The 27653-nt window shown below is 53.1% G+C and overlaps 14 protein-coding genes across 14 annotated transcripts; 9 read left to right on the plus strand and 5 right to left on the minus strand.

The window, feature by feature from the left end:
* Window positions 1-367: 367 nt before the first annotated feature.
* On the plus strand, window positions 368-802 carry J4E88_010994 (uncharacterized protein; the record flags this gene model as incomplete). The annotated part of the gene is made up of 3 exons (XM_049404584.1): window positions 368-466; window positions 511-626; window positions 676-802. The coding sequence occupies 3 exons, from the start codon at window positions 368-370 to the stop codon at window positions 800-802; spliced, it is 342 nt and encodes a 113-aa protein (XP_049249649.1).
* Window positions 803-1547: 745 nt separating this feature from the next.
* On the plus strand, window positions 1548-2453 carry J4E88_010995 (uncharacterized protein; the record flags this gene model as incomplete). The annotated part of the gene is made up of 2 exons (XM_049404585.1): window positions 1548-2175; window positions 2224-2453. The coding sequence occupies 2 exons, from the start codon at window positions 1548-1550 to the stop codon at window positions 2451-2453; spliced, it is 858 nt and encodes a 285-aa protein (XP_049249650.1).
* A 700-nt stretch (window positions 2454-3153) lies between these two features.
* J4E88_010996 (uncharacterized protein) lies at window positions 3154-5033 on the minus strand (the record flags this gene model as incomplete). Its single annotated transcript, XM_049404586.1, has 4 exons — window positions 3154-3585; window positions 3635-4178; window positions 4224-4802; window positions 4993-5033. The coding sequence occupies 4 exons, from the start codon at window positions 5031-5033 to the stop codon at window positions 3154-3156; spliced, it is 1596 nt and encodes a 531-aa protein (XP_049249651.1).
* A 360-nt stretch (window positions 5034-5393) lies between these two features.
* J4E88_010997 (uncharacterized protein) lies at window positions 5394-6568 on the plus strand (the record flags this gene model as incomplete). Its single annotated transcript, XM_049404587.1, has 3 exons — window positions 5394-5460; window positions 5510-5707; window positions 6048-6568. 3 exons carry the CDS (start codon window positions 5394-5396, stop codon window positions 6566-6568), a joined length of 786 nt encoding a protein of 261 aa, XP_049249652.1.
* A 38-nt stretch (window positions 6569-6606) lies between these two features.
* On the minus strand, window positions 6607-6988 carry J4E88_010998 (uncharacterized protein; the record flags this gene model as incomplete). The annotated part of the gene is made up of 3 exons (XM_049404588.1): window positions 6607-6679; window positions 6733-6915; window positions 6966-6988. 3 exons carry the CDS (start codon window positions 6986-6988, stop codon window positions 6607-6609), a joined length of 279 nt encoding a protein of 92 aa, XP_049249653.1.
* Window positions 6989-7202: 214 nt separating this feature from the next.
* Window positions 7203-8432, plus strand: J4E88_010999 (uncharacterized protein; the record flags this gene model as incomplete). Its single annotated transcript, XM_049404589.1, has 1 exon — window positions 7203-8432. The coding sequence occupies one exon, from the start codon at window positions 7203-7205 to the stop codon at window positions 8430-8432; it is 1230 nt and encodes a 409-aa protein (XP_049249654.1).
* Window positions 8433-9166: 734 nt separating this feature from the next.
* Window positions 9167-10369, plus strand: J4E88_011000 (uncharacterized protein; the record flags this gene model as incomplete). The annotated part of the gene is made up of 1 exon (XM_049404590.1): window positions 9167-10369. One exon carries the CDS (start codon window positions 9167-9169, stop codon window positions 10367-10369), a length of 1203 nt encoding a protein of 400 aa, XP_049249655.1.
* Window positions 10370-10832: 463 nt separating this feature from the next.
* J4E88_011001 (uncharacterized protein) lies at window positions 10833-12108 on the plus strand (the record flags this gene model as incomplete). Its single annotated transcript, XM_049404591.1, has 3 exons — window positions 10833-10926; window positions 10980-11697; window positions 11757-12108. The coding sequence occupies 3 exons, from the start codon at window positions 10833-10835 to the stop codon at window positions 12106-12108; spliced, it is 1164 nt and encodes a 387-aa protein (XP_049249656.1).
* A 643-nt stretch (window positions 12109-12751) lies between these two features.
* On the plus strand, window positions 12752-14013 carry J4E88_011002 (uncharacterized protein; the record flags this gene model as incomplete). Its single annotated transcript, XM_049404592.1, has 3 exons — window positions 12752-12845; window positions 12903-13632; window positions 13692-14013. 3 exons carry the CDS (start codon window positions 12752-12754, stop codon window positions 14011-14013), a joined length of 1146 nt encoding a protein of 381 aa, XP_049249657.1.
* Window positions 14014-15448: 1435 nt separating this feature from the next.
* J4E88_011003 (uncharacterized protein) lies at window positions 15449-16622 on the minus strand (the record flags this gene model as incomplete). Its single annotated transcript, XM_049404593.1, has 2 exons — window positions 15449-16465; window positions 16515-16622. 2 exons carry the CDS (start codon window positions 16620-16622, stop codon window positions 15449-15451), a joined length of 1125 nt encoding a protein of 374 aa, XP_049249658.1.
* Window positions 16623-17858: 1236 nt separating this feature from the next.
* On the plus strand, window positions 17859-18757 carry J4E88_011004 (uncharacterized protein; the record flags this gene model as incomplete). Its single annotated transcript, XM_049404594.1, has 3 exons — window positions 17859-18093; window positions 18149-18271; window positions 18342-18757. The coding sequence occupies 3 exons, from the start codon at window positions 17859-17861 to the stop codon at window positions 18755-18757; spliced, it is 774 nt and encodes a 257-aa protein (XP_049249659.1).
* Window positions 18758-19453: 696 nt separating this feature from the next.
* J4E88_011005 (uncharacterized protein) lies at window positions 19454-20908 on the minus strand (the record flags this gene model as incomplete). Its single annotated transcript, XM_049404595.1, has 4 exons — window positions 19454-20012; window positions 20066-20309; window positions 20362-20850; window positions 20905-20908. The coding sequence occupies 4 exons, from the start codon at window positions 20906-20908 to the stop codon at window positions 19454-19456; spliced, it is 1296 nt and encodes a 431-aa protein (XP_049249660.1).
* A 414-nt stretch (window positions 20909-21322) lies between these two features.
* J4E88_011006 (uncharacterized protein) lies at window positions 21323-22254 on the minus strand (the record flags this gene model as incomplete). Its single annotated transcript, XM_049404596.1, has 3 exons — window positions 21323-21815; window positions 21863-22020; window positions 22201-22254. The coding sequence occupies 3 exons, from the start codon at window positions 22252-22254 to the stop codon at window positions 21323-21325; spliced, it is 705 nt and encodes a 234-aa protein (XP_049249661.1).
* Window positions 22255-22763: 509 nt separating this feature from the next.
* J4E88_011007 (uncharacterized protein) lies at window positions 22764-27128 on the plus strand (the record flags this gene model as incomplete). The annotated part of the gene is made up of 8 exons (XM_049404597.1): window positions 22764-22895; window positions 22946-23037; window positions 23264-23414; window positions 23463-24051; window positions 24131-24726; window positions 24780-25341; window positions 25390-25812; window positions 25864-27128. 8 exons carry the CDS (start codon window positions 22764-22766, stop codon window positions 27126-27128), a joined length of 3810 nt encoding a protein of 1269 aa, XP_049249662.1.
* Between the last annotated feature and the right edge of the window lie 525 nt (window positions 27129-27653).

The following is a 27653-nucleotide window of genomic DNA, read 5'->3' on the forward strand; positions in this document are numbered from 1 at the left end:
TACCTTTTAGCTAAGAGGACGCCATTCACGCAACCGTTGAACGCTAGTAATTTGTCTTTCTCTGACTCTGCAGATCACTCACATGTCCCCGGTATTCCCAATGGAGTTCTGTCCTCGTCTATCCGCTTGGCTTCATGTTCGGGCGCAAAACAGATAAGTCGTTTGCGGTCGTGATAGACGAATATGATGATCAAGAGAGAACCTCTCACTTCTGGAGAGGTGTCCTAGTGTTACATGGCGCTACACCGGTTGCAGTCTAGAGTCGATGTCTCTCACTTCATCAAGCGCATGGACACCGACACCATAGCAACACTATCAAATTCCAATACTCGAAACCAACTCTACCCTTAATCCATTCACATCCGCAATGGCCGACCGCACACCTGCGCCCCGAAAGCGCGCCACTCCCAAGTCTACCGGCGCTGAAGACGCACAAGGTCGGCTTCTAGTCAGCATGTTGTTCCAAGTGAGTATTCAGGAGCATAACACACATGTGACTAAATTTGATAGGTCTATCTATCTCACGAGGAGGATAGTTTTACAAAGTGGAACGAGTTCATGGACGCGGTGAAGGAGGCTGAAGGCGCCGAGATCTTGTTTGTTACCGCAGACGCACCATTTTTCTGGTACTAACCACAAAAGAATGACGTGGCTTTACGGCTGACGATTCCATAGCTACAAGGTCGAAGCTGGCTACCCAGATCCGTTGAAAGAGCTTGTCGATGCAGACACCTTTGTCGACTTTGGAGAGTACAAGGAATACAAGGAGACTGCGGAGCCGACCGTACCGGCGCTTGAGTAGAGCTATGATATCATCTAGATAAGACTTGAACGAAGCCTGAGTGAGGCTTGTACCCAAGACTCACTCGAGCCCCGCTCAGGTCTTGTTCAGGTCTCACCTGGGCATCTATTCAGGAGGTTGAAGCAGGATAAGCAAGGACGGGAGGAACTGAGGGAAGTCAAAGACAGAGAACACATCAATTGAGTGCGACAAAAGGTTTCAACAACTAGACGATGTGAACTTGGTGTGAATAGTGAGTGCTCGCTGGTACTTGCGTCGTCTACATCATTGTCATTGATTCCTTCCCTCCGGATCGTGCGAACATCTGACGATCAGGGAAAGAGCAGATGGACGGGTGAAATACGCTCGGCTCTTGAAGGGACGCATAGACTCGAACGCTCTGAAGATGTGGATGTATGCACGGAAGTGCCTTCAAGTGAGCGCGCACTGGAACGTTGTGGTTGATACGGAGATGTTTCTTGTGCGTGGGTAGAGGTCAGACCGTGCCCAGGTGGCTCCTTCCCCAGGACGCAGACGCGACATCCGTACAGAATCTGACATCATGGACGCGTCGGTAAACAATGGTCACCCACCCAGGCCGCAGTAAGCACTCGAGTACATGAGAAGCCCCCGTACCTTTCCTCCTCACTTCCACTCACATCCACCCACACCACAATCAAGCGACGTTCTCGTTTCCACTGCTTCGCTTCACATCCTGCTTGCTTTCAACTTCATTCGATATCGCTCGTCTCCGCTTGTCTTTCCAATGTCTTCGTCCCGCCATGCCATACAATTCAAGGCTAACCTTGCCGTCGCTGCCGGCGTCATGACACGGGCAGCAGCTGAGTCACTCGTGCCCCTTCAAGAAGACTTCATCAGACAATTCGTGGACCGACTGGATGAGTCACCGAAGTTTTACAGCGAAACCACAATCTCAATTGCTGCACTACGTTACTTCGCAAAGCCGCTCTTCGCAGAAACACACGCTGCGATCTCCAACGTCGCTGAGACTGACCTGACTACCGCGATGGGTTGGTTCGTTGGCAATTGCGTCAAGAAAATGCTGAGTACTAGCACCATCTCTTGCAGCAGTCTTCAGTCGGGAAGTATCGCTGAAGGGTCTGCCGCTGGTGGTACAATGGTACCGTCAGTGATGCCACCAACTGCTCTGGTCCCCGATGACAACTCACGTCCAACGAAGCGTCCTCGTATCGACCATACCAATGAACAGAAGCTCGGCACCACCACCGTTACCGTTTCACATAGCCTCAGAGCTTCACACGTCCGCGTGTATGTCACCGAGGAGGAGACCCGTATGGTGGATGCGAGTACTCAGTCGGTGCCCGCCACCCAAGATGAAGAAGACTACCCATCCATACTATTCGATGGCTTACGTGAGTACCAAATGATGGCTTCTGGTGTATCTTCATTAACATACCCAGGTAAGGAAAAACTGGGGCTACTTCGACTAGCGCGTTGGTTCGTCAACGACTACACCTCGCACTCCGCGGAAGATCCGGACTCTACCCTTTCGTTTCATGTTGACTGTTTCTTGGACCATCTCCTGTATGATTGGGATCTCGTCGGAAACTTGGACAAAGACTTGGATGAAGACTGGATGGACGATAATCGTGAGCGATTCACAATGGTGATCAAAGCCTTATACTCATGAAGTCTGCTCGCGCTGGCGTGGCAATGGCCTCGCCAGTTAGGAGAACCGGCGGAGCAATCCCTTCGCCAATCGAAAGCAACATCGGATCTCGGCCATGAGTATCTTCATTGACACTGGTGGACAACTTCGCATGATGGTTCGGTGCGGTGGAGTGGGTGTTGATACATGTCAGCATGACGCTATTAAGCATGCTATGCCATGATCTTATCGTACTTCTCTTTCATGATCATGTTGTACTCTCTATATGTAGCTGCGGCTACCAATGAAACTTGCTATTCCCATCTTTACCGTTGACATGACACTGACGATGATCATATTGTAGAGCTGACGATGTATCCGGAAGCACACAATATCTACTACATGCCGCTGCGTTGCCGTGGACCACAACGAATACCTCCAGGCTAACGAAGAAGATTACTGTGCCGTCAGCTGTTACGGCCATGTCCCTACGATGAGAGTATGACAAGTTCACTAGCATCACCAAGAAAGAAGCCCCTGCACTCGAGCTCATCGTGAGAAAAGGCCATTTGCGTGTGTAGTAATAACGGTCTATACAGATCTATCCTACAGACGCGAAGCTACCCACTCCGTCCGCACCAGCCAAGCTAGCTATGCAAATCAAGTAGCAGTCACACCCACGCAACGCAGCGGATATCCAAGATGCCTATTCACGAGAGCACAGCACACTAGAAGACACCATCTAACCCGCATGTTCCACAATCTCACTAACAAGCTTACCATCCTTGACATAGCTCCTGATCTGTTCCGGCAACGGGTTCTCAGCGTAGTCATCCTCAGTCGGCAGGTTGATGTTGATACTACTGCACTTGCTTGTGAAGACCTCAGTTGCTAGCGAGTCCTTGGATAGGTATACGGTCGCGCCGTCGACCTGGTCGAGGAGGATGGTGGGGAGGGTTCCGAGGACCTGCAGCGCAAAGTTGGGGCACTTGATGACGTCTACGGAGCTGACTAGCGAGTCGATGATGAGGGATGTGCGGGAGGAGTTGTCGAGCGAAAGCGCGTTGGCTTTGCCATTGATGCGGATGGTGGTGTTTTTGCAGCGCGAGATGAGGATGGAGTGGTTGATTTCGGCGTCGATTTCGAGTGTCTCGCCTGGGGAGTCGAAGTTGTCCTATGGGGGTGTCAGTAGTGAAGCTATCCTCTTCACCAAGGATACATACTATTATCCACTTGTTTCCGTCCAGCTCCTTCTTCGGTGGCTTCTTCGTCCGCATGCTCTCCGGCTTCTTCGCCTTAGGCGGCGCAGGACTCTTACTCCTGAGACTGTCGTTGCTGTCGCTTCGTGTAGGAACCGATGCGCCTGCTCGCAATGATGGGTTCTTATGCGTCATCTGGCTTGGGTCGACCTTCTTAAGCCCCTTTGTAACATCTGAGCCCTTGTTGAGATCGCCAAAGACAGCGTTCATGTCGGGCGCGGCCTTCTTGGCCACTGGTGCGGCACCTGGTGGCGGCGGTGGGCCCGGTGGTGGTGGAGGACCAGGCGGTGCTGGGACGCCTCCTGCTGGAGGAGCGGGTGGTGGTGGAGGAATGTTGGACGCGCCAGAGAGAGGTGCCGAGGAGATTTCCTTTGCGGCGTCTTTGGCGTCGATGCCGTTGCTGTTCCAGGCTACACCCGTAGCGTGGTGCTTCTTTGCGTATTCGGCGAGAGCCTTGAACAGCTTGTAGTAGGCTTGCACCCACTTGACATGGGCTTCACCGTCGGGCCTGGATTTGTTAGTGCTTGCTCGCGTAGAACGGTAGAAGTCTTACTTGTCCCGGTACTCCTTAAGCACTTTGTTGCCGTACATCTGAGCTCCTCCAAACAGCTCGTTGATGTGCTCATGGGGCTTCATGCCTCCGCCCTGGCCAATTGTGACCCAACCAAGCGATCCGACACCATCGGCGACCATGGAGACGGAGTCCTTGAGCGCAGGGTCGCGGTTGCTCTGTCGGAACTCGTCCGTCTTCTCCATGCTCGCCTGGAGGTCCTTGAGCAGCTCCATGAGAGTGCGGTCGTCGGGCTTCTTGGCCTTGTTCGCGATGAAGAGGAACTGGCGCTGGGCGGCGAATGCGCCCTCGACGGCTTTGGACTGGCCCTCAATGACGCTTCCCAGCTTGCTGCTCAGGTCCAGCCAGTTCTTCAGGTCCGAGCTGACGAGCTCATCGAATGCCTCAATCGCCGGTGGTGCGCTTTCCGCGACGAGTTTGGGGGTGCTGGCACTTGTGTTGGCCGCGGTGACGCCTGGAGTAGCCTCGGTGGACGCTCCATTGAGGCTGGCAGCTCCATCGCCGCTGCTGGGAAGGGAGGTGCTCGCGATGTCTTCGAGACGCGAGGTGGCAGCTTCGAGCCTGCGGACCATGTTCGTCAGTACATTGTCTGCTGCGAGCTGTATTTGCCCCTGTCGACCGAGGATGTGTGCTTGTTCGGGCCTGGGAGCCATCGTGGGGTCGTTTCATAGAGGATGCGGGATGCGCAGAGTGTTGTAGGATGATGGGTTCGGATGCTGGTAGGTGATAGTCTCGGACGGAAGGTACTTACCGCTTGATCAGCGTCGTCAGGTTATTCATGTTGTTCGCCATGTGGAGAAGGCACGTCGCAGCGTTTGCAAGGTAGGACAGGTATCTTGAATGCTCGGGGAAGGGGCAGCCGCGGCACGCTGCAGCTCGTGCGACGCGATCTGGCTGGTTCGGAGTAGAGAGAGGCTGTGATCCAGCAATCCAAGCTCTCGATGATAGGAATATGAGGACTGTCGGAGATATTTAATTGGAAAAGCACAATTGCAGGCAGAACCTCACTGGGTCAGCTCTCCCCGGCGCATGGCCACGGCTGCCCACGTTGCGCTAGCCGTCTGCAGCCAAGCCTGGTCCGTTCGAGACATGCACGTCAGCGGCAGACTATCAACCTTGCGATCTACACAAGGCGACATGGAAACATCCAACATGGCCGACACAGAAAACGACCACTATGGCAAGATCGACTTTTGCACGCTGGGAATGTTCATCATCGGTATGCGTCAGATATAACTCAACACAGGCAAGCCACTGAACTTGTCAAGATGAGATCGAGTTTCCCCCACCAAAGCCGCCAGTCAAAGACATCGTTGGCGGAGCTGGATCATATTCCGCGTTAGGCGCACGCATCTTCTCCCCGCCGCCACAATCAGAGTCTGTGGGTTGGATTGTAGACTGCGGGTCTGACTTCCCACCTGAACTGCGCGACTTTATTGCACAATGGAAGACAGGTGCACTGATACGTGAGACGCCCAACCGGCTGACTACGCGAGGTTGGAATGGATATACTGGTGAAAACGAGCATCGAGGTGAGTGTCTGTGTCTAGTTTGTGAGTGATCACATGTCTAATCACTCTGACGAAGCCTTTCGATACTTGACACCGAAGTTACGCGTGGATCATGAGGATCTGAGGGATACAGACCTGTTGTGGTCCAAGTCGTTTCATCTGATCTGTTCCCCGTTACGTTGCATCGATCTGGTTGAGAACATCATTGCATTGCGCAAGCAACACCCTAACTCGGCTCATATTCCTCGGCCAATATTCATCTGGGAGCCTGTTCCTGATCTTTGTACGCCCGAAGAGTACGATAATTGCCTGAAGGCGCTAAAACATGTCGACATTGTCAGTCCAAACCACGGGGAACTTGGCGGCTTCTTTGGCAAGAACACCGACGGGAAGGATCATGTGGATTTCCGAACAATCGAAGAGCTATGCGGTCAGTGGCTAGACAGTGGGGTCGGTGATGACAATGGTGGGGTCGTCGTGCGTTGTGGGAAAGACGGTTGCCTGGTTATGCGCAAAGGGTTAGGCAAAGGGCTGCGCAAATGGATGCCTGCGTACCACCAGTCAGCAGAGAAGGTGGAAGACCCTACAGGAGGAGGCAACAGCTTTCTCGGTGGACTGGCGGTCGGCCTGGTTCGGGTACCAGGGTATCTCGAGGAGGCTGCGATTTGGGGGTCCATCTCGGCGAGCTTCGCCATTGAGCAAGTCGGTATGCCCGTTCTCTCACAATCAGCAGACGGGGAGACGTGGAACGGGGTTCGTGTCGAAGATAGGCTTTCAGATTTCAAGCAGCGCCTGGCTAGTTATATACAGCCATAGTCGCGGTCGCTGTTCCCTCTCCCCCACTCCCAACCAATCTAACCTTCAAGAGTCTTCTCGATGATGCTCTGGTCTTGTTTCCGCTCGTGTTCCCGAATCTGTTTGGTCCAGCTGTCTGTTGTTAGCTTCCAAGTCTGATCTGAGGATATCCGTGGATGTCGTACTATCGGCTGGGGAAGAATCGGTGGCGTTCGGGCATCTTGTCGCGGTACTCGCGGTTTGCGCTGAGCATCCAGGCCATGCCGACGATGCTGCCGAGGGCGAGGCCTACGACGGCCGTGTTGGCTTTCCAGTTGGCGGGTTGGGCGTACCAACCACCGGCCGGCGACCAGACGTGCTTGGGGTATCTAGTCGACGTCAACTCTGCACTGGCAAGCGATTGGCGGGCTGTTCATACGGGATCTTTCCTCCTCCGCCCATTGTAAAGGTGGTTGTGCGGGTTCGTGGGGTTGCTGTTGCGGAGCTGCCCTGAGGTCGCTGTCGCATGGGAGGGCTAGCACGGGCCCCGAAGCTTGGCGGAAATTCTTTGGCAGTCGCGATCATGACCTGTGTGAACACACGACCGGCCAATTGCTGCTGCTGCCGACTCCGCCTCTCCTGATCCTGCTGCCGTCTTCTCCTACATTTTGTCTTAATGAAGCGGATACCCATATCGCGATGCGCCTCGCAATTGCTGGGTGCACCCTCGCCACGCCGGCCCTCGTGCCCATACACAGCGGCAAAGAACGTGCGGAGAAGCATTATACCTCATAGCCACCGGACACAGGCTCGGTTCCAGAGCACAGTAGCAATTCCGGACGACGGTGAATTGGAACTCGAGATTGCCGCAAACTCTGCCACACCGTCAACGTCGACACCCAGACCAAGAAGGCGTCTCCCGCTCGAGAGCCTCCCATCTCCACATCCCAGTGCCGCCGAACGTTCGACAAAATTATACGCCCTCCGCAGTCGATTATCTCTCCCACCTCGCTTTCCCCTCCCGGTTCTCGCACGAACCCTCATCCACCCCTCCGCCGACCCAAACCCCGCCTTCAATAATGCCTCGCTATCAATACTCGGACGCCAGCTGCTGGGCTACTACACTTCCGAGTGGCTTCTATGCAACTACCCACGCCTGCCAATGGACGTCGTCTTCGCCGCAACAGAGGCATACATCGGACCGAGAGCGTTGACCACAATCGCAAGCGAATGGGGTATCGAGGCGGCGGCGGAGCCGGGTGGTGAAGTCGACCCTGGCTTGTTACAATTCAAGAGGATACAATCGGGTGATGCTCTCCCAGCAGAGTTGAGGCGGCAAGCACCCTGGAAGTGGAATATTACCACCACACACAAGATCATGAAGACAGACGAATTTGGCTCCGACAATGCCGCACCCAGCCCGCACGCGCTACAAGGCACGCCAGTACCACTGGAAGAGGCAGCACAGTCCTTCGTCCGAGCACTCATCGGCGCATTACACGTACACCTGGGCTCCCCGCTCGTCAAGCGCTTTTTCCGTGACCACTTCCTGAGCCGACATCTCGACATCAGCACGATTTTCGACTTCAGAATGCCGACACGCGATCTTTCACGGTTATGCGCACGAGAGGGCTTCGAGCCACCGGTCGCCCGATTGATCTCAGAAACTGGTCGTCTAAGCAGACATCCTGTGTTTGTGGTTGGGGTATACAGCGGAAAGGACAAGCTAGGAGAGGGATCAGGCAGTTCATTAGATGAGGCCAAGACAAGAGCAGCGGCAGCAGCATTGAAGGCATGGTATCTATACAAGCCGGTCGAGGTTACCGTCCCGAGCAGCATGGAGGGCGAGTTGGATACGAGCAAGTGGCGGCCGAACCACGTCGACCACGGAGAAGTCATTGTGTAAGATACGCGGCATCAACCACACTTTTGGAGTTGTAGGGATCTACTTTTGGCATGCATGGCATGGATGGACGGCATACTCTTCGCTTGTGCAGATTCATGATAGCGCAGGGGGCAGGAAAAAGAACTGTGCCGGAAGAGGGCCGGAGAGGAGAGGGAAGCTTTACCCCACGTTTTGCTACGTCGAGGGTTCAGGACCGCGCACCGGCGAGCACTGCGCATGTATCATATGTGACATGAGGATATCATGATGATCCGCAATGTGTACAATACAAACGAAACGCTGCATCACAATACCCATTGCTTGTTTTTTCGGTTATGATTCAGAGCTGGAATGTGATGATCTGTAACTTTCGCCCAGGAATACTCCAGCTCAAACTATGCCTTTCGTAGGGAGGAGCACGGATCACAAGAGATCAAACTGGCGACCGTGACGTATTCAACCTACCCTACCTTGGCGATGTTCAACTCGTAATAGCTGCAATTGCATCGTCACAGGACCTGCGCGAAGAGAACAACAGAGCCCACAATCCAGCTTCCCTAAAACATCTCTCGCATTCCGGAGTAGTTTCAGTCCTGGTAGATAGCGACTATCTAGGCATTGCAAGGGTTGCTCCGGTCGGTGGCGGCGCGCATCCTTGCAACTCCTCTCGCGCGGCACAAATAAGGCCCAACACTTCCACGTCGGTTGCGGAGAAGTACGAACCCTTCTCTGGAAACACAAAATCGCCATCAAACATGCCACCAAAGCGCACCGCGACTGCTCGTCATGAGAGGTCCACTGAGGCCTCTGTACGAGCGCACAAGAGGATCAGAATTGAACCAGAAGACCCGCCGCCTGATCCCGTGCCCGATGGCTTGAGGGAAGCCAGATCAGAGATTACCAGGTACATTGAAGCAATGGAACGAGTGCCACTCCGCCGTCGACTTGATGTGCATTGGAAGATTGGTGGTGTTCCTCGCGGCGACCCCGAAAACATCATTCGCGAACTAAATGTCGATCATATCAAAGAAGTAATGGAGCGCGACGCCCAAGTCAGTGCAGCGTTCGTGTCGCTAAAAAAGACGTTGGAAGAAGGCAAGCCCGCCCCGGGCATCTATAACCCTTACGTCAAGCACGGCAAGTGGAGTCTTTTCTCAAGCGAAGTCTTTACGGAATTCCTGCTTTGGAATATCGACAACATGGAGTTTAAACAGTTTTGCGTAAATCAATGGATCGAGTTTCATGATCCTGACGCAGAAGTGGATTTCATGGACTGCCACTGTGGCCGCCCGGAAACTTATGGCACTATCGTTGGACCCAGACAGATCAAAGGAGATTTCAAACCGTTTGACTGGCCACAGGAGGCTTCACTCGAGCCCATTGTCGTAAAAACATCGAGTCGGTGTCGGGAAATCAAGATGTGGTTCGCAGGAAATGGGTACATGAGGATGCAATGCGACATGGGTTCCGTAGAGGAGCTCGCAAATGGGCAAGCGAAAAGGGTGACTTGGAATGCGATACAAAACACGAAGGAACACAAGGAGCGTGAACAGAAAGCGTTCATGGCTCGTAGGAGGAGGGAAGATGAAGAATTTCGGGTCAGACAAGCGGAAGCAATTAGGAGACGGGAGAGAGAAGAAGAGCAAGCGCGGGAACAAAAGAAGGAAGATCATAGGCTTTGGGTAAAGAAGAATCAGAGGCGACTGAAGTTGAGGCGGAAATACGAAGATGGCGATATTAACAGTTCAGAGCTGGAGCTGAGCACCGAGGAAGAAGATGACGAAAGCGCCACGGATGCGGAAGAAAGCCGCTCCTCTGCGTCGCCTGAGCCGTGGGATTCGTCAACGGGCGAGGAGGATTGGACTGAGTCGGAGTCGGAAGAGGAGGAGGAAGAGGAAGAAGAGGAAGAGGAGGAAGAAGATTCAGATGAACAAGAGCCCGAATCGTCAAGATTTTAGCGGAAGATCGACTGCCTTCCTCGTTTAGAGCATTATCTGTACAATTTGGCTAGTACTATGACATCATGAGGTCCTCGCAGTCTTTTCAGATGTTGGCATATTCATGTAGACGACAACGTAGTAGACTTCTGAGACACATCTGCCTGTGATCAATTGAAGAAGTACAGGTTATGTAGCCTCCCGAATGTTACATGCGGGCGTGTATTAGCCTTTTTGTGGATGAAGATGAAGATACAAACAACGCAATATGTTTCCAAACCACACTCGAATTTCGTTGGCGAGGTAAAACCAGCACGTGCGGCCACGTGCCCACCACTACGACGCCTTCTCTCACCTTCAAGTAAAGGTAGCAGGTCTGATCGACGGGTATATACTCAACCTCGTTACCGACCTATCTCCCAGTCTCCTACACCACACTCGACATCGTTCATAACTCAGCATCGACTAAAACGCAATCTTCAACATGGCCGACTTCGGTATAGTACATGTCATGGAGATAAACTGCGAGGCTCCTATGTCGACACTCCACGCAGAGCTGGACGAACAGGAACAACGCGGTAAGCTTTCTTTGTCTCCGTTCGATCAACGAATACTGACTGTATATCCGCAGTCACTGCAGGTACTCCAGGCAGCGGCATTAGCACTGGCATTCCAAAGGTGGAAGTCAGCATGGCCAACGCCAAGAAGGTCGGAAGAGTCATTGCAGCGTACTATGGCACTGTTCCCAATGGTTTCTTGGCCACTGTGGTTGGATTGCACGTCGACGCTGCCAAAACAGCCACCGCCGCAAAGACCTTTCGTAGGATGAAGAGCGACCTCTTTGTCGAGAAATTCGGCAATGACTCATTCATCTACAAGTTCGCTCGCGGCAAGGTCAGCACGTCCGACTTTCTCACCTATCAACACAACTTCGCCATCGAGGCGCGCATCTGTCAGTTCCCGGTTGCAAACGAGGATGAAGCCGCCATTGCTCGTCGCGCCGCCAAACGCCAGGCATTACTCGATGCGATGGCATCAAGTGAGCAGGTCTGGATCGACACATACACTGTCGCATTCAACAAGGCTAAAGCGGCACACGAAAAAGCACGTGGTCTTAGGAAAGTCCGATTGGCACGAACACGCGACCTTTGCGAAGAGCTCATGGCTAACCCGCCCCGTTGCGCCGTCGACGTTACGACGCTCCTGAATCGCCGAGCATGCGAACAAGCAAAGATGATCCCGTTGCTGCTCCGTACGATGGACGAGCGCGTCAGGTTCTGGTTCGATCACGTCACCAAAGACACAATCGCGTCTCACCTTGGGGCAGCGATGTCTGTGGTCGACATTCGGTGAGTATCTACTTTACGAACATGATCGAGACTTCTTGCACACTACTAACATCTCACAGGCGCATGTGTATCGATGAAGTCGCGAACCCTCCGGATGCCATCCCTCCGTTCCACACAATTGTGGGGAACGTGTTTGCGTACTCTTGCGAGCTTCTGCATCGTCTTATCATCGCACCGGAGGACGGCAAGCGTAGGCTGCTGCTGCTCAATGATCGTTCCCTCCGACTGGCAAGCGTCGACATGTCGGGTGATCGGTCAACCCACTGTTTCGATCTCATCCGCGGCCTTCGAAACTCTCTGGACTTTGAGGCAGCAGAAAACGGATCATGGAAGGACATTCCTGTGTTGGTCCCGGAAACTCGAGGCAAGAAGCGCTCAGCGCCTGAGGAAGATGAACAGGATATCGGATAGGCTGGTAGGAAAGCCTTTGGTGCTGCCAGATGGGAAGATGGAATCTGTAGTGAGGAGTTCGGTCCAGGTGGCTTAGGGAGGGATGGATGACGTCACATGACAGCCAAGGATGGCCTGTGCTGCGATAGATACGCGTCTCGCGCCTCAAAAGTTAGGAAACCACGCGCTATCCTGGCGTTTACATCAACATATCATTACAAAAGTTTATGGCTTCTAGACTATTGTAGCCGTCTAGGTTATAGATGCATGTATGAAATACTCTGAAAAGTCTTGGTGTAGTAGGCAACAGGGAAGAATTTGCCATGATGGATTGTCCCTTCCTCAAAGTCGCTCCGCCGTTGCTGCTGCTGCTTACACACCACCTAGGCATGGACGGTTCCACGGAGATGCGGTTTGAGCGAGCACGTGTCTTTCCCACCATGCTTATAGTATCGACGTGAGAGAAGCACGCGGCAGCACGGCTGCCCCAACCACAGCCCCGCTTCCTCCCGTCCTTGGGTAAAGGCAATGGGTTGGATGGGCCCGTATATACTTCGGTTCTGCTGCTGACTTGACTTCCAGTCTTCTACACTCTTTTCTCAACGGCATCATTACAATACTCTTTTTCTAACCACATTCTTCGTTCACCACACCCTTCGCCACAATGGCAACAGTCTCAGTGAACGTCCCTCCGGAGATCTGTCCCGAGGTCCCCGCATTCACTCTATGGTCTGAGCTCGCGGAGCAGCAGCAGCGTGGTGAGGTTGACCGGCAATACTGTGTATCTTACAATGCTAACTGTGTATCCTCTGTAGTTCCAGCAAGTTCACGCAACAGTGGCTTCAACGTCAACGACCCTATATGGCCAGTCAACCAAGATACCGTAACCGTGAGGGGAAGGCTCCTGTCTGCCTACTACGGCACGGTGCCGATCGACATGGGCCACGCGATTGCGGGTTCGCCAGACGGCGAGTTATCACAGGATCATGCGAAAGTTCTTACCAATAATGCTCGTAACACGGTTCAAACAGAGCGGTACGGTCCGAAGTCGTTCATTCAAAAGTTCCTCCGTGGGAAGTACAGTACCATCGAGGTGAAGACACTTGCTACGAACTGGAGCTTGGAGGCGATTGTGTGTCAGTTTGCAGTTCCAGGCGAAGACCAAGCAGCAAGAGATATCCGAAACGCAAACCGCGAGGTATATCTCCAGGGTGTCCAAGATCTCGAGCAGCTATGTGAACGTGAGTATGCTCACGCTTTCAAGTCTGCTGTCAAGTCTGCTACTGGTGCTCGCGGTCTAGACAAGAAGCGGCTGGAGCGCGCTCGCGAACACTACCTGGCGATGAAAGGCGCGCCCCCAGTCTTTGACATTGACCCACCCAATGGTGGTCGGTACTGGGTGTCAGCACGCGAGTGCCAACAGGAGAAGCTGGTCCCGTTCATGAACCGGGCCAAGGTTGATCGTCTGAGGACGTACGAGGGGTACTTCACAAAAGACATGGTCGCATCTCATTACAACACTATCATGAACATCGTTGACATTCGGTAAGTGTTCGATTCCGGTTCAGCATGTGGCATTGCTCAGTTTAACTAACATTTCTCAGCCGGCTTGCCGAGAACGCCAACATCGACGGCATCCCCCAATTCTGGTCGATGATCGTCAATCAATGGACACACACTTGCGATCTTGTACTCAGACACGTAACGGACCCTCAGCTCGGCATTCGTAGGGATTTGTTGATGATAGATCCGTCACTCCGCGCGGCCGCCTACCACCATTGGTCAGACCGGAGCCTTGAGTGCTTCCAGCATATCCGCCGACTCTTTAACCGCCTCGGGTACAATTTCGGCTACGGTGAATGGAAAGATATCCCGATTCTGCGCGTGGGTCACCGAGGTAGGAAGCGAGGGAGGACCAAGGAGTGAAAGGCATGTAGCAAAGCGCGGCCTGAATTGACAGGTGATGGTCTAATGTACGGAGTGGGAACGGACCGAGACAACGACATTGCGTCGGCTCAATGCCACGGTATCTTCCTTTATTGCGCGCGAATACTACGACGGAGTTAGCCCCGATGAGACGAGCGAGTGATTTGACTTTGGATGCGACGATCCTTCCCGAGCCACCGGAGTCTTCGCCCATGCACAACCATCAATCCCCATCAATTCGCATCGAATGACCTTCGACCAATCTTTGATGCATATCAACATCGCGTTATCGCTCAGCGAATACATTATATGCGGCGGCGAAACACCTAAGTGCAAACGAGGCCGTTCAGCTTGCGACGAGCCACCAACCATCGACGGCGATATCGCGGCGGGAGTCGTACGCCGGAACTCACCCCGACGAGACGAAATGATGTCCGAGCTGTGACGCGCGCTTCAAGTCACTCACAGGATCGGTTGACCACGTTGCAGTGCAAGCTCTGGGTGGTGTGCGTTGCTCCATCTACCTGCTTCTCGCAAACACACTGCCCACGACATCTTCATCCCGGTGGGCTGTGCAGCTCCTTATCAGTACCATCATTTCTGCCCACTGGCATATGGCGGCGAGTGCGCAGCACTATGCAACCACGACTCCATAAACTTGTATACACAGCGCAACCTCTAATAGCCACTATGTAGGAGGCCCTGAGATCCATGACGGTGCCTCTTTGTGGACCTTCAAGCAAGTTCGAGTCCTACCATCGCCCGGTTCCCCACACAGCGCCCACCAGCTTCAGGTTGCATACGACAACTGAACAACGCGCATCAACAGCTGTAGGCCATCGGGGTCTAATTATGTTCACCAAAACGGCAGTCGGGATTGACGGACATGCTGCGGACATGTTGAGACTATACTTCGTCAACAAGTCTAGTCCTACAGGCACCGAAGCATACACATGTGTGGTAGATATTTTCATTCTCGTTCGGAGAAACATATACTAACACATCTCTTTACAGGCATTTTCCCATCTTGCCGATGCAATAGCTGTCATTGGCGTGGCCTTGCTTTCGACGCTTTGGGATGCTACTGCTGACCTCGCTCGACAGTAGCAGACACTGGGAACCTGTGCACGGGGATTGTCGGTCACTCCACATCAGAAAGAGCGGGGATATATTCAAACAACTATTACACGACGAACAAGTTTCTCAAGTCGCTCGAATACCTCCAGGATGGCTCACGAACAATCACGCTCATATCACAGAGACCAATGTATACGTCTAGACGCCGGCTTTTCTTTGATCACTGATCAGATTGTTTTCATCCGTATCTACATTATGAGGAAAAAGATATACTAAAGGAATCATCCAGGTTACTCGCGCCACCAACTCTTCTGCCCCCTAACATCTGTCGTGGCAAGTCCAAAGGTGCAATGTCCGTCTAGTTGTTCTGCTTGTTCTTGCCGCCGGCACCTCCAGCCTTTCCTCCCTTGCCCTTGTGGTGAGGCTCAGGCATAGCCTCACGGTTGTTGAGCTTGGCCTTGCCGCCAGCGCCGCCAGCACCTCCGGCCTTGCCTCCCTTGCCCTTGTGGTGCGGCTCAGGCTCGCGTCCGAAGAGCTTGGCCAAACCGCCAGCACCAGCAGCACCAGCACCAGCGCCACCAGCAGCCTTACCTCCCTTGCCCTTGTGATGGGGTTCGGGGACAGCCTCGCGGTTGTTGAGCTTGGCCTTTCCACCAGCACCACCAGCGGCCTTGCCTCCCTTGCCCTTGTGGTGTGGCTCAGGCTCACGTCCGAAGAGCTTGGCCAAACCACCAGCACCGGCTCCGCCAGCACCTCCAGCCTTGCCTCCCTTACCCTTGTGATGGGGCTCGGGCACGGCTTCGCGGTTGTTGACCTTTCGGCCACCAGCTCCGCCGGCAGCCTTGCCGCCCTTGCCCTTGTGGTGGGGAGAGCGAGTGTGGAGGTCGGCCCAGTGAGCGTCGTCCTCCTCCTGGGTGAGCTCTTCGGCCTGGCGGTTGTTGAGCTTGCCTCGGCCACCGGCACCTGCACCTCCAGCAGCTTTTCCGCCCTTGCCCTTGTGGTGAGGGGAGCGAGTGTGGAGGTCGGCCCAGTGAGCGTCGTCCTCTTCTTGGGTCAACTCTTCAGCATCACGGCCGAAAAGCTTGGCCAAGCCGCCAGCGCCACCGGCTCCGGCTCCAGCACCTCCAGCCTTTCCGCCCTTGCCCTTGTGATGAGGGGAGCGAGTGTGGAGGTCGGCCCAGTGAGCGTCGTCCTCTTCTTGGGTCAACTCTTCAGCATCACGGCCGAAGAGCTTGGCTAAGCCACCAGCGCCGGCGCCACCGGCACCAGCACCAGCACCGCCAGCCTTTCCACCCTTGCCCTTGTGGTGACGGGCTTCGACTCCACGGTCTGCAAGGGCAGCAACGAGGTTGGATGTGTGGACAGGTCCGCTTCCCTGGAGAACTGTAAGTATATGACATGCCAAGGATCATCGCATAACTTACTGGCATGCGTGCCTTGACAGCATTGTCAACGGCTTGCTTGTTGTTTGGCACAACGTAGGCAGAGGTTGAGGCACCCAGGGCCAAAAGAGTAAGTGCGGTAAATCTCATGTTGAATAAAGTTTAACTGAGTCTGGAATCGGTTGAAAGAATGGATCTGCCAGCAGAGAAGAATGGATGAAACAGAACTGAGCAGGATGTGAGAAGGAATGAGCACGTTCAACGTTGATGCCTTTTACTTCTGGAGCTTCGAGATGCTTTATAAGTCAACTCGACTCCTGGTAGGCACGGCGGTTGCATGCTTGCTCGCTCTCGCCTTCAACTCCTGAGACATGTTGCATTGCCTACGGCACAGAAGCGGAGGTGGCACCCCACCTGCCGCCTGCAGGAAGCCACTGTGCTCGCTTCGATGCGATGGCGATGGAAGGCGTTTGCATGGGAAGCCAAACACAGAAAGTCTTGACGGCCTGGCGTCTCCACCAACGACACCGCCAGCCGTCGACAAGGCCTGTCGGTGTCTCGAGAACACGGTCATGTCCAACCCAGCCGCCAGGCTACGAGGTCCTGCCTCAGGCTCCGCGACAACAGCCACCGGGTACCTTTCGCGCATCGCCAATGCGATCTGGAGCTTGCTTTGATAGAGACTGTTGGTCCTCGGGAACTGACCACTCATTTGGTCGAGACTAGTCCAGAAAGGGTTTAACGTCGGAAACCATTGGCGCGCAGCCGCGGTTCTGTTGTTCCAGCCCTGGCAACTTTTGACGTTATTTCCGTTGTTCTGTCATCATGCAGTTGGGACGTTTGTTCCATGTGCGTGTCATGTCAGTGTAAGAATCTCGTTTTGGCTGGCGCGCCAAGCTGAAACGATGGTGCCGAATTATGAACATCCAGTCTTGGCTAAGTGTCCACTTCGAAACCCATGCAACAGTTGAACCAACGAAAAAGCGGCGACGATCCCGCCTTCTGCGTCTCAGAAGGCTTGGTAAAAGCTTGATGCCTTGGAGCAAGGCTAATGTTGCCTGGGCAGATGGAACAAGACGCCTTGGAGAAAGCGGCCTGCACGGCATAGCGGCACCCTTTGAGATGTTCCGTGTTTCGGTGACCTACCCATGGCGATACCGAGAACGTATCGGGGGTCGATGTTAGCAGGTCTACCATAGTCTTTCGCGCCAACGTCTCCCACTTACTCGCTCGCTGGTCTTCCATCCCCATTCACCTTCGTCTTGTTCAAGCGTTGAGCGCAGCATTCTATTCTCTATCGCAGGTCGACTAATCTTTCTTCTTTCAACATCACTTGGTAGTGCTTTCATCTCAGTCATTGTATTCTTCGCGCATTCGAAAACCATCATGGAAAAATACACCGACTCTAGCTCATCGCAGGGCGATGCCGAAAATACCGCTTTTATCACAACACCCTACCAAAGCGATGATAGGCAACGGCGGAGAAGCTACATCTATCTTACACTCTTCAACCTGTTCCTTTTCACAGTGTCAATGCTGTCGTTACTATGTTCGGTCATGTCGCAAAAAGACTACTCGGGTCACTCAGCGGCTAAGCTAATGGATCAGTTCGACATATTCTGTACGCACCAAGTTCTTCATCGCACTCCTCAGGAATACCTGCTGATATGACCTAGCGCCTGCAAAGCACGTCGTCGAATACAGCCACACAAAGTTTGAACTACCCAACCCTTTGAACTCTTCGAAGTATGTCGGTATTACCGATGATGTAGAGAACGCATGGATGGATGTCGCATATCGTAAGTCATCAACCCTACCCTCCCATGCCCACGCCCTCTCCACCCAAAGCCCATCACTAACACAGCGCAGTGCCCGACCAAATGGTCTCCATGGAAGACTTCCCCAAGCTACAAAAGCCCGCCGACGCCCTGCAAGTCACCGACCCCAAGACAGGCGAAACAGGCTACCGAGTCGGACTTGAAGTCTTCCACCAACTGCACTGCCTCAACCTCCTCCGCATGTCAACCTACCCCGACTACTACCCCAAGCTCTGGTGGAGCGACACCAACGACAAGCCTGAAAAGGTCAGGGCACATCTAGATCACTGCATCGAGATCCTCCGCATGAACCTCATGTGTCTTTCTGACGTCAACGTCTTTACTTTCCACCCGCAGGAGGGTAAGGAGGGATACTGGCCTGACTACGAGAGTCACCATGTGTGCAGGAACTTTGACAAGATCAAGGATTGGGCCAACGACAATGCGATGCCGGACCTTGATGTGTAGGCTTAGCGTTCTTGCCGGTTGGAGATGGCGCGTGTAAATAGAATAATAGCATCGACAATGCATCTACAGCGAGTGGAGCAGCACGATCACGTAACAAATCCAATGCTCATGATGAGTGATCGAACGCCGTTGTTGCCATTGTTGCATGCTGCATGTTGTTCACTCAAGCACCTCTTCCCCATATGAAACAGGCTGTTTCAGTTTCGCATCACAGTCCGGGTATTTCGCCCCGCCTACACACCTTTATTATGCAGCATCATGCTTTGCTCTTCCAGCTGCTCGGGCATAGGGCACATGAATCATTGTCGAATTGCTCCAGTTGGTGGCTGCAGCAATGACGTCCTTCCTGGGATGGGCAAGGTTATGAGGACGAATCAGTATGTGCGTGCAAGAGAACCTGCGACGTCGAGTCGCTTTTGCACTCATGTCATCGTAGATCAGTTGGCTGAACGTCATGATGCTATGCAATACAAGCTTTTATAAGTATAGAATGGTATGCAATGACGCCAACAAATCAGGCAAATTAGAAACCCTCTAGCCAAATAGTTCAATATGAACCCCAAGAATGAATGCAAATAATGGACATCTAGCAGTGTCAAGAGTGGGGTATATGTCAGTGACAAGCAGAATAGCCGCCGAAGCAGTCCACCGTCTTCTAAACGCCGGAAACCATGTCTTCCTCCCTGATGACGTGTGTTAAAGGTCTAGATCCGGCATTTGTAGATCGTCGCCTGGCTCCATAAGGTTCATGAGGTAGCGTGAGCCGGAGAACCAGTCCTGCATGGGATTGGAATTTCCCTGAGACGCTCCAAATCCGAAGCCTGACGAACCAACGGCATCCATGTTATTCATCGCCTCGCCTTGCTCAAACGCGGTCGTTGTGGCTGCAGTCGAAGCGTTGGGATATGTCGTGGGCCATGCGATATCAGGCATCAATCCAAGCGCACTAAGATACGGATCGAACTGAGACATTGCGTTGAGGTCCAGCTGCGTGCCATCAACGGTCGTGTAATACCCTGACTGGTTATTTTGCATAATTCCCTGTGATCTTGACGCAGCATCCTGTTTCTTAGCTGTGACGTAGAGCCTGGCAACTCGTAGGAAAAGATGGCACATCTTGTAGAGCTTGTCTGCGCCTTCGGAAATCGTGCGGCAAGATTCCAGGCTGCCGACAAACTCGGAAAGGGAGTTTAGATCTGGCTCAACGTCGGACGTATCGGCCTTTTGGATGGAGTGGCAGAATATCACGATGAAACTGCAGGTATGAGTTAGCTGCGACCGTGCGCTGCGAAGAATCAAGTGACTTACGGTGTGAACGGTGCCTGAAGAACCGACCAGTGTACATATCCCGACCAGAAGTCCTCCTGGCCCTTTTTGTTGAACTGTGCACTAGCCCTCATATGGGCGACAAGGGCCGCTCTCGAGGATTCGAGGCACTCCTGATTAAAGCTCATATTTCCTGGACTGACCGCGCGCTGTATGAGCGCACAGGTGGAATAGTGCATGACGACATCGGAGTGGAAGAAGATGTCTTGGACTCTCTCGAAAGAGCCTTCAACCAAGAAAGTCAGTGAAGTTCAAATTTCGCAGGCGGTGAAACTTACCCTGAACGTATTCGTTGACTTCTGGTCCTTCTTTACCCAGAGATTTGTGCACATAGCGCTTGTATTGAGACGGGAGTGGTGTCTCATTTGGACTGTTGCCTATTTTGTTCGATCTCGGCGTACCGAGATGATATGTTTGGCCTTGCTGCGAAAAGTCGACGATCGACGCATCCCCACGCTCGTACCAGGCTTGGTTAAGACTGTTGACAAGTTCGATCGCGATTCGCGTGCGCTCTTCCGTCGATTTTGCAAAGGCGGCAGGGCAAAATAGCTTCTCGTATGTCAGGCCCTGGACTCGCGCAACCTTAATCCAGTACGACAAGAAGGCGCTTGATTCGGCGTGCTTGTCGCTGGATACTACAAATGGTAACGATATGTCCCAGTCCTGGAGGATACTTGAGCGGCCCAAACGTAGCGAAAGCGTCTTGTCAAGCATGTAGATCATCCAAAAGATATGGATCTTCGTCTGTCTGTCTTCGGGGTTGTCGTCTATCATAGTGTTGATTCGATGCTAAAAGCAGGACGTCAGCGGTCGTCTCACACTCATGCTGCACATGAATTCTTACGTATCCCAAGCTCTGACACAAGCCTGCAGCACTGGATATCATAATCCAGCAAAGAGATGGCTTGCACATCTCGACCGCCTGCGCAGCGCCAAGGACCAAAGCCATGATATTCTCGAAAGTTGCGGGTAAGAATATAGCTAGCTGCGACAGTGCTACCTCTGTTTGCCTGCGACTTATGATGGCGTACGATTGATAGTTGGTGGTGTCCATATTGGCTAGTGGCAAGGTCCGGAATTCGTTGAACACGTTCTCCAACACGCCGAACGTGAGCACACGGCGAGCGGCGCTACAAGTTTCTGGGTTATGATACACATCATAGAAGATATCTTTGAGATTGGCCATTCTCAAGAACGGAAACACCACTGCAAAGGCCATAGTTGGATATTCTGGTCATGTCAGATCGGCTTGAAGGGTACGAAGTCTGTAGACATACCACTAGCTTTCTCCAAAGCATAGCACGCAAGTTCCCAAGGCGGTCGTTCCAGCTTTGATGGGTCAATATCGACAAGTGACTGGTTGATCAAGGGGTTGGAAGTTGCAGGGTTTTGGCCGTGCTGAGAGACCATCTCCGAAAGAGCAGTAAGTGCCAACTTGACTTCTTCATTCTGTCCAATAGAGGGTGTACTCCCGATCGCTCGTGCCAGCATCTCGCGAGCATAGTCTGACTGGCTATTGATAGAACTCTCGCCCTCGAATGGCGCGGGTGTGGGGGCTTCGACGAGGACACTTCCAGGACTCCTTGAAGGGCCAACTCGGCTCGACCGCGATTGGCTGCTGGATTCATGCGAGTCTTTCTGGAGGTCCAGACTGCCGAGTTTCGTTGCGAGACTGGCAAGAACATTCTCAATACCAGCTAAGCGGTCTTCAATTCTATCAATCTTCTTCTCGCTAAATCGAGTCAGCTCGAACAAGATTACTCAACGCCAGATCAGCACGATTCGATTGTTTGGCCGCGGGGCAAAGAACGGTCGACGGGTAAGGCTGACGCCACAAGCAGCGAGGTCCACTTTGGAAGCGGTTCAGACGTACTATTCTTCAGATATGTGAACCCTTTGTCGCTGCGCTTTCTGTTGAGGGGGAGCTGTTTTGCAAGCTGCACGAATCAGCGGCAACTTCAAGTTCAGGCCCAACAAATCATACTCAATTTGCTTGCCTTGCAGTTGGAACATGGCACGCCTCTGTCGCAACGTATCTTGCGTGTCCGGCAGGCATCGCACTAGATGTGGGTCGTCAATCTGGGCGCTGATCTGGGTGGCTGGCTCATGCGACTTACCGCACGCTTGGACATGGGCCCATCAAGCGACGCATCCATATCGTCGTCTTCCATATTGTCGGCTACGCAATCCGAGCCGCGGTATTCTACGCGTGGTGTGCAAGAGTGGCGGATATTGTGGACTTTATCGGAGCGCGGGCTTCTCGGAACCCGGGGCTGTGGGAACTATCAACGATGTCATCACTAACAGCAGAAATCTCGCACCGACAGGCAGCAGTCCAATATCTCACCAACTAAACCTTCCAGAGTGTCGAAGATACAGGGTTTTGAAGTCTAGATGCAGCATTCGGCCTCACCAGGCATCACTACGAAGAACGCGCGATCTCGTGACTGTGCCAAGGCCCGGGACTTGCCGATTGGCTCGCATTGCTCGTATCCCGCGCCATTTGGGAAATCTTCAGCCGCTTGCGACGCGCCCTCTGATCGCCCTTTTCACCGCGGATCCGGACTTTGCAAAGTCCGGCAAACATGAGCTATGTGCGCAACTTCGACGAGATGGCTTCAGATATCAATGTGGCGCACTGCAGTCCAATCGTCCAAGGACTGCAATACTCACCCCAAACATGTCGACGAGTAAAGAAATGGTCGACACGCCCGAGCAGCGCGCCAGCGATGACGTCAAGACAAGCAAGGCGCCGACAGTCAAAAGCGATGTCACGTCTAAAGAGCCAAAGGGTGGCATGGGTGGCTACGTCGTAAGTGTATTGAACAAATTAGAAGGAACACGATGCTCACGACATACCAGCGCATCTTCAAGTATGCAGATCGTACAAGCTGGATCCTCAACACCATCGCATTCGTTGCAGCCATCGCCGCTGGAACACTACTTCCGTTAATGTAAGAGACATGCACACATCACGATCTTTTGTCTCCTCCATCAATGTTCGAAACGTGGTGGCCTGGATGATTGCGCATTGCTATTGTTTCGTTCATGTGAAATGATAAACATCAATGGAAAGTTGTCCGGGCCTCACACTACGTGTCAAGGACGGTCAAAGATTCTCGCAAGACCTATCGTCGATCAATCAATAATCACACACTAACGGAATCCTCCATCACACAGGGATCTGGTCTTTGGCAAGTTCATCTCGACGTTCACTGGGTTCGCGACTGGCTCGATCACGCCAGCGCAATATCGTGCCGAAGTGAACAAATACACATTGTACTTCATCTACCTCTTTGTTGCGAAGTTTGGTCTCGTCTACATTCACTCGGTATGTGACTAACAAGCTACATCCGTGAAAGCATGCTCACGTTCGCAGGCATTTGTATCCATCGCAGCCATCCGCACCACCAAGGCCTTACGATTGGACTTCATCAAGAGTATTCTCCGCCAGAACATCGCATACTTCGACTCAGATGAAGCCGCTTCGGTCACGACACAGGCTACGACGAACGGAAACAATGTCAACAACGGTATATCGGAGAAGCTCACGTTGACCGTTCAAGGTGTATCGACCTTCGTCTCAGCATTCATCATCGCCTTCATCGTCCAATGGAAACTTACCCTGATAACGATCAGCATCGTTCCTACAATCATGATCGTTGTCGGTGTTTCCATCGGCATTGATACCAAGAACGAGAATCAATTGCTACCGATTTACTCCAAAGCCGGACAACTTGCGGAAGAGATTTTCGCGACTGTGCGCACGGTTCACGCGTTCTGGCTTCATCCATTGCTGTCCAGCAAGTATGACAAGCTTCTTGGCGATGCCCAGGAGGTTGGTATGAAGAAGTCCCCGAACTATGCCGTCATGTTCTCAGTCGAGTTCTTCTGCATCTATGCGGGCTATGGTCTGGCCTTCTGGCAAGGCATCCGGATGTGGGCCAGGGGCGAAGTCCAAGAGAGTGGTATGTGAAGCACCAACCTGGGTCGAATTGTTCCTCAGATCTACCCGATTGATACTATTATGTACTAATCCGTTGACAGGCGACGTGTTTACCGTCATCCTCGCTGTCATTGTCGCAGCAACCGCTATGACAACAATAGCACCTCAGATCATATCTCTGACGAAGGCCTCTTCTTCTGCCGACGAGTTATTCAAAACCATCGATCGGAAGTCCGAGATTGATCCCTTGAGTGTTGATGGCAAGGTGCCTAGCGTGTGTAAAGGTGTTGTCGAGATTCGAGACGTCAGCTTTGCCTATCCCGCTAGGCCTGACATCACAGTCTTGAAGAGCTTAACGCTATCTGCGCCTGCTGGAAAGACTACAGCCCTCGTAGGAGCATCAGGCAGCGGCAAATCGACAATCATCGGCTTGATAGAGCGATGGTATGATCAGGCTAGCGGCGCCATATACCTCGACGGTACTGACATACGAGAGCTCAATCTCACCTGGCTACGTACGAATATCCGATTAGTACAGCAAGAACCAGTGCTTTTCTCCGGTACTGTCTACGAAAACGTCGCATTCGGCTTGTTCGGCACCGACAAGGCCAACTTGCCCGAGAGCGAGCAGCGAGCGCTCGTAGAGAAGGCCTGCAAGAACGCTTATGCCGAAGAGTTCATCGAGCGGCTGCCAAAGGTGAGCCATGTTGCTCCTCAGATACTTGCATATGGATTGTTAACGTTGAATAGGGTTATGACACGCAGTTGGGTGAGCGTGCTATGAACCTCTCGGGCGGTCAGAAGCAACGACTAGCCATCGCGCGCAGTATCGTCTCGGAGCCAACTGTCCTTCTCTTGGATGAAGCCACCAGCGCTTTGGACCCAAAGGCAGAGAAGATCGTACAGCAAGCACTTGAGCGTGTCTCTCAAGGTCGCACAACCATCGTCATCGCTCATAAGCTTTCTACCATTCGCAATGCCGACAACATCGCAGTCATGGCTGCTGGAATTGTGGTTGAACAGGGTTCACACGACGAGCTTCTCGCTGCTGGTGGTGCATACGCTCGTCTCGTCAGAGCCCAGGACCTCGGCCAAGCAGAGGGCGAAGAGCAGGAAGACCAAGATTTTGCCGCAGAGAAGATTGATCTAGTACGGACGCAGACTCAAGCATCCGCTATCGGCCAAGAAGCGAAAGTTTCCGACAAAGACGGCATCAATTACAACCTGGTGAAGTGTGCCTGGATAGTGCTCAAGGAACAGGGTGCCCTTTGGAAGTGCTTTCTCATATTGGGAATTGCAACACTAGCTGGAGGTAAGTTGTCAACTCGTTTCTTGTTCGACTGTTACTGACCTACCACAGGAGCGACCTACCCAGCTCAAGCCATCCTGTTCTCTCGCGTCGTCGAAGCCTTCCAACTGTCTTCCAAGAGGGCAGTAGAACAGGGCGACTTTTACTCCTTGATGTTCTTCGTTGTCGCAATCGGCAATCTTGTTGTCTATGGCGCTGTTGGCTGGGCCAGCAACGTTGTCGCACAGGTTGTCGCCAGGGTATACAGACGCGAGATCTTCGACCTTGTCCTCAAGCAAGACATGGCATTCTTCGACGATCAAGACAATGCAAGCGGCGCGCTCGCCTCCAAACTCGGAGCCTACCCTGACGCACTGCGCGACCTTATGGGCTTCAACCTGATGCTCATTTTCATCAACATCGTCAACATCGTTTCTTCCTCGATTCTTGCCATCGTGGTTGGCTGGAAGCTCGGTCTTGTAGTTGTCTTTGGAGGTAAGTATCACTTCTCAGTTCTCTCCAGTAATCGACACTGACTTGGCGCAGCTATGCCTCCAATCGTGTTTTCTGGGTACCTCAGGATTCGACTTGAATTCAAGCTAGAAGATCTTACGGGCAAACGTTTCGCCAGCAGCGCTGCACTCGCATCCGAAGCAGTCTCCGCCATTCGCACAGTCTCCAGTCTCGCGCTCGAAAGACACATCCTCGCCCGGTACGAAGATCGACTACGAGGTGTCGCAAGAGACGGCATCAAAGCTTTGGTGTGGACCATGTTTTGGTACGCACTGACGCAGTCCATCTCATTCTTGGCAATGGCCCTGGGCTTTTGGTACGGCGGCCGACTGATCAGCACGGGAGAATACACGACTACCCAATTCTTCACGGTCTTCATCGGTGTCATTTTCTCTGGAGAGGCAGCTGCAGCCTTCTTCTCTTACACTACGAGTCTCACAAAGTCGGCCACTGCGGCCAACTACGTTTTTCGGTTGCGGGCAATGAAGCCTGCAGTGCAGGAAGACGCATCAAAGCCGCCATTTGACGACGAGAAGGACAAGAGTCCAGCGCATATTGAGGTGCAAGACCTTGCTTTCGCGTACAAGTCTCGGCCCCACGCCAAGGTCCTGGAGGGCATCGATATCGATGTCCGCCCCGGTCAATTCATTGCTCTCGTCGGCGCTTCAGGCTGCGGGAAGTCAACAATGGTTTCGCTCTTGGAGAGGTTCTATGATCCCGTTGCGGGGCGTATCACCTGCGATGGCGCTCCGTTGATGGACCTCTGTCCACGCAAGTACCGCCGAGGTGTGTCTTTGGTCCAGCAAGAGCCAGTCCTATATCAAGGCTCGGTCCGGGACAACATCGCCATGGGTGTTGAAGTCGACGTGACTGACGCTCAGGTCGAAGCCGCAGCCAAGCAGTCGAACATATCCGACTTCGTTGCATCTTTGCCAAACGGCTTTGCGACGATGTGTGGTAGTAGAGGCACGCAACTATCGGGTGGGCAGCGCCAGCGTATCGCCATCGCCAGAGCACTCATCCGCGAGCCACGCCTACTGCTTCTTGACGAAGCTACTTCCGCACTGGATACTGAATCCGAGAGGGTAGTTCAGGCGGCGCTCGAGGAAGCGCAGAGTGGACGTACAACTGTCGCGGTGGCGCATCGTCTCAGTACTATCAAGGATGCGGACATGATCATGGTGTTCGCGAGGGGAAAGATTGTGGAAAGTGGCACACATCAAGAACTACTTGACAAGAAGGGTGTGTACTATGAGATGTGCTTGGGCCAAAGTATGGATCGGGCGGTCCCGACATGACGTTCGAAGCACGGCTCATCGTTTCCTCTTCATCTGCACTATGATCGTAAATAGAACCTTTGATAGACTTCGCGATACGTAATATACCCATCTTCAATATTCGACTTGAGGCTGCTGATGTCAATCTGGAAAACGTGCATCGTACGGTCGCCCGAGCATGAAATCCAGTTTGCCGACAGTTCGCGCCATGAAGCTATGACGTACTCCATGAGTGACTTCAGGTCCCACCTGGTGCCATAAGGCAAGTGAGCACGCGACAGTAGATGATGCGCGAAATGGCCTGAGGAGACGAACGTGTTGATGCAGAAGTTCAGCGGAGAAGCGGTGGCCCGCGGCCGGATCATGCTAATGCCTCGCTTATCGACCAGGGTCTTGCGCCACTCTCGGGGGCATCGTTCCTTCTACTCGGGGTTTGACAGTCTCAGTGGCGACCTAGGCCTAATTGGGCCTAGTAGCCACTAGCGTGCAGGGACCCCTGCGGTACTTATTACAGCCTATCGGACCAAGTTTCTTATTCCCCACCCC

The sequence above is a fragment of the Alternaria novae-zelandiae genome (genome assembly GCF_023758075.1).
Source record: "Alternaria novae-zelandiae strain BMP 2774 chromosome Unknown scaffold_51, whole genome shotgun sequence".
Classification (NCBI taxonomy): Eukaryota; Fungi; Ascomycota; class Dothideomycetes; order Pleosporales; family Pleosporaceae; genus Alternaria; species Alternaria novae-zelandiae.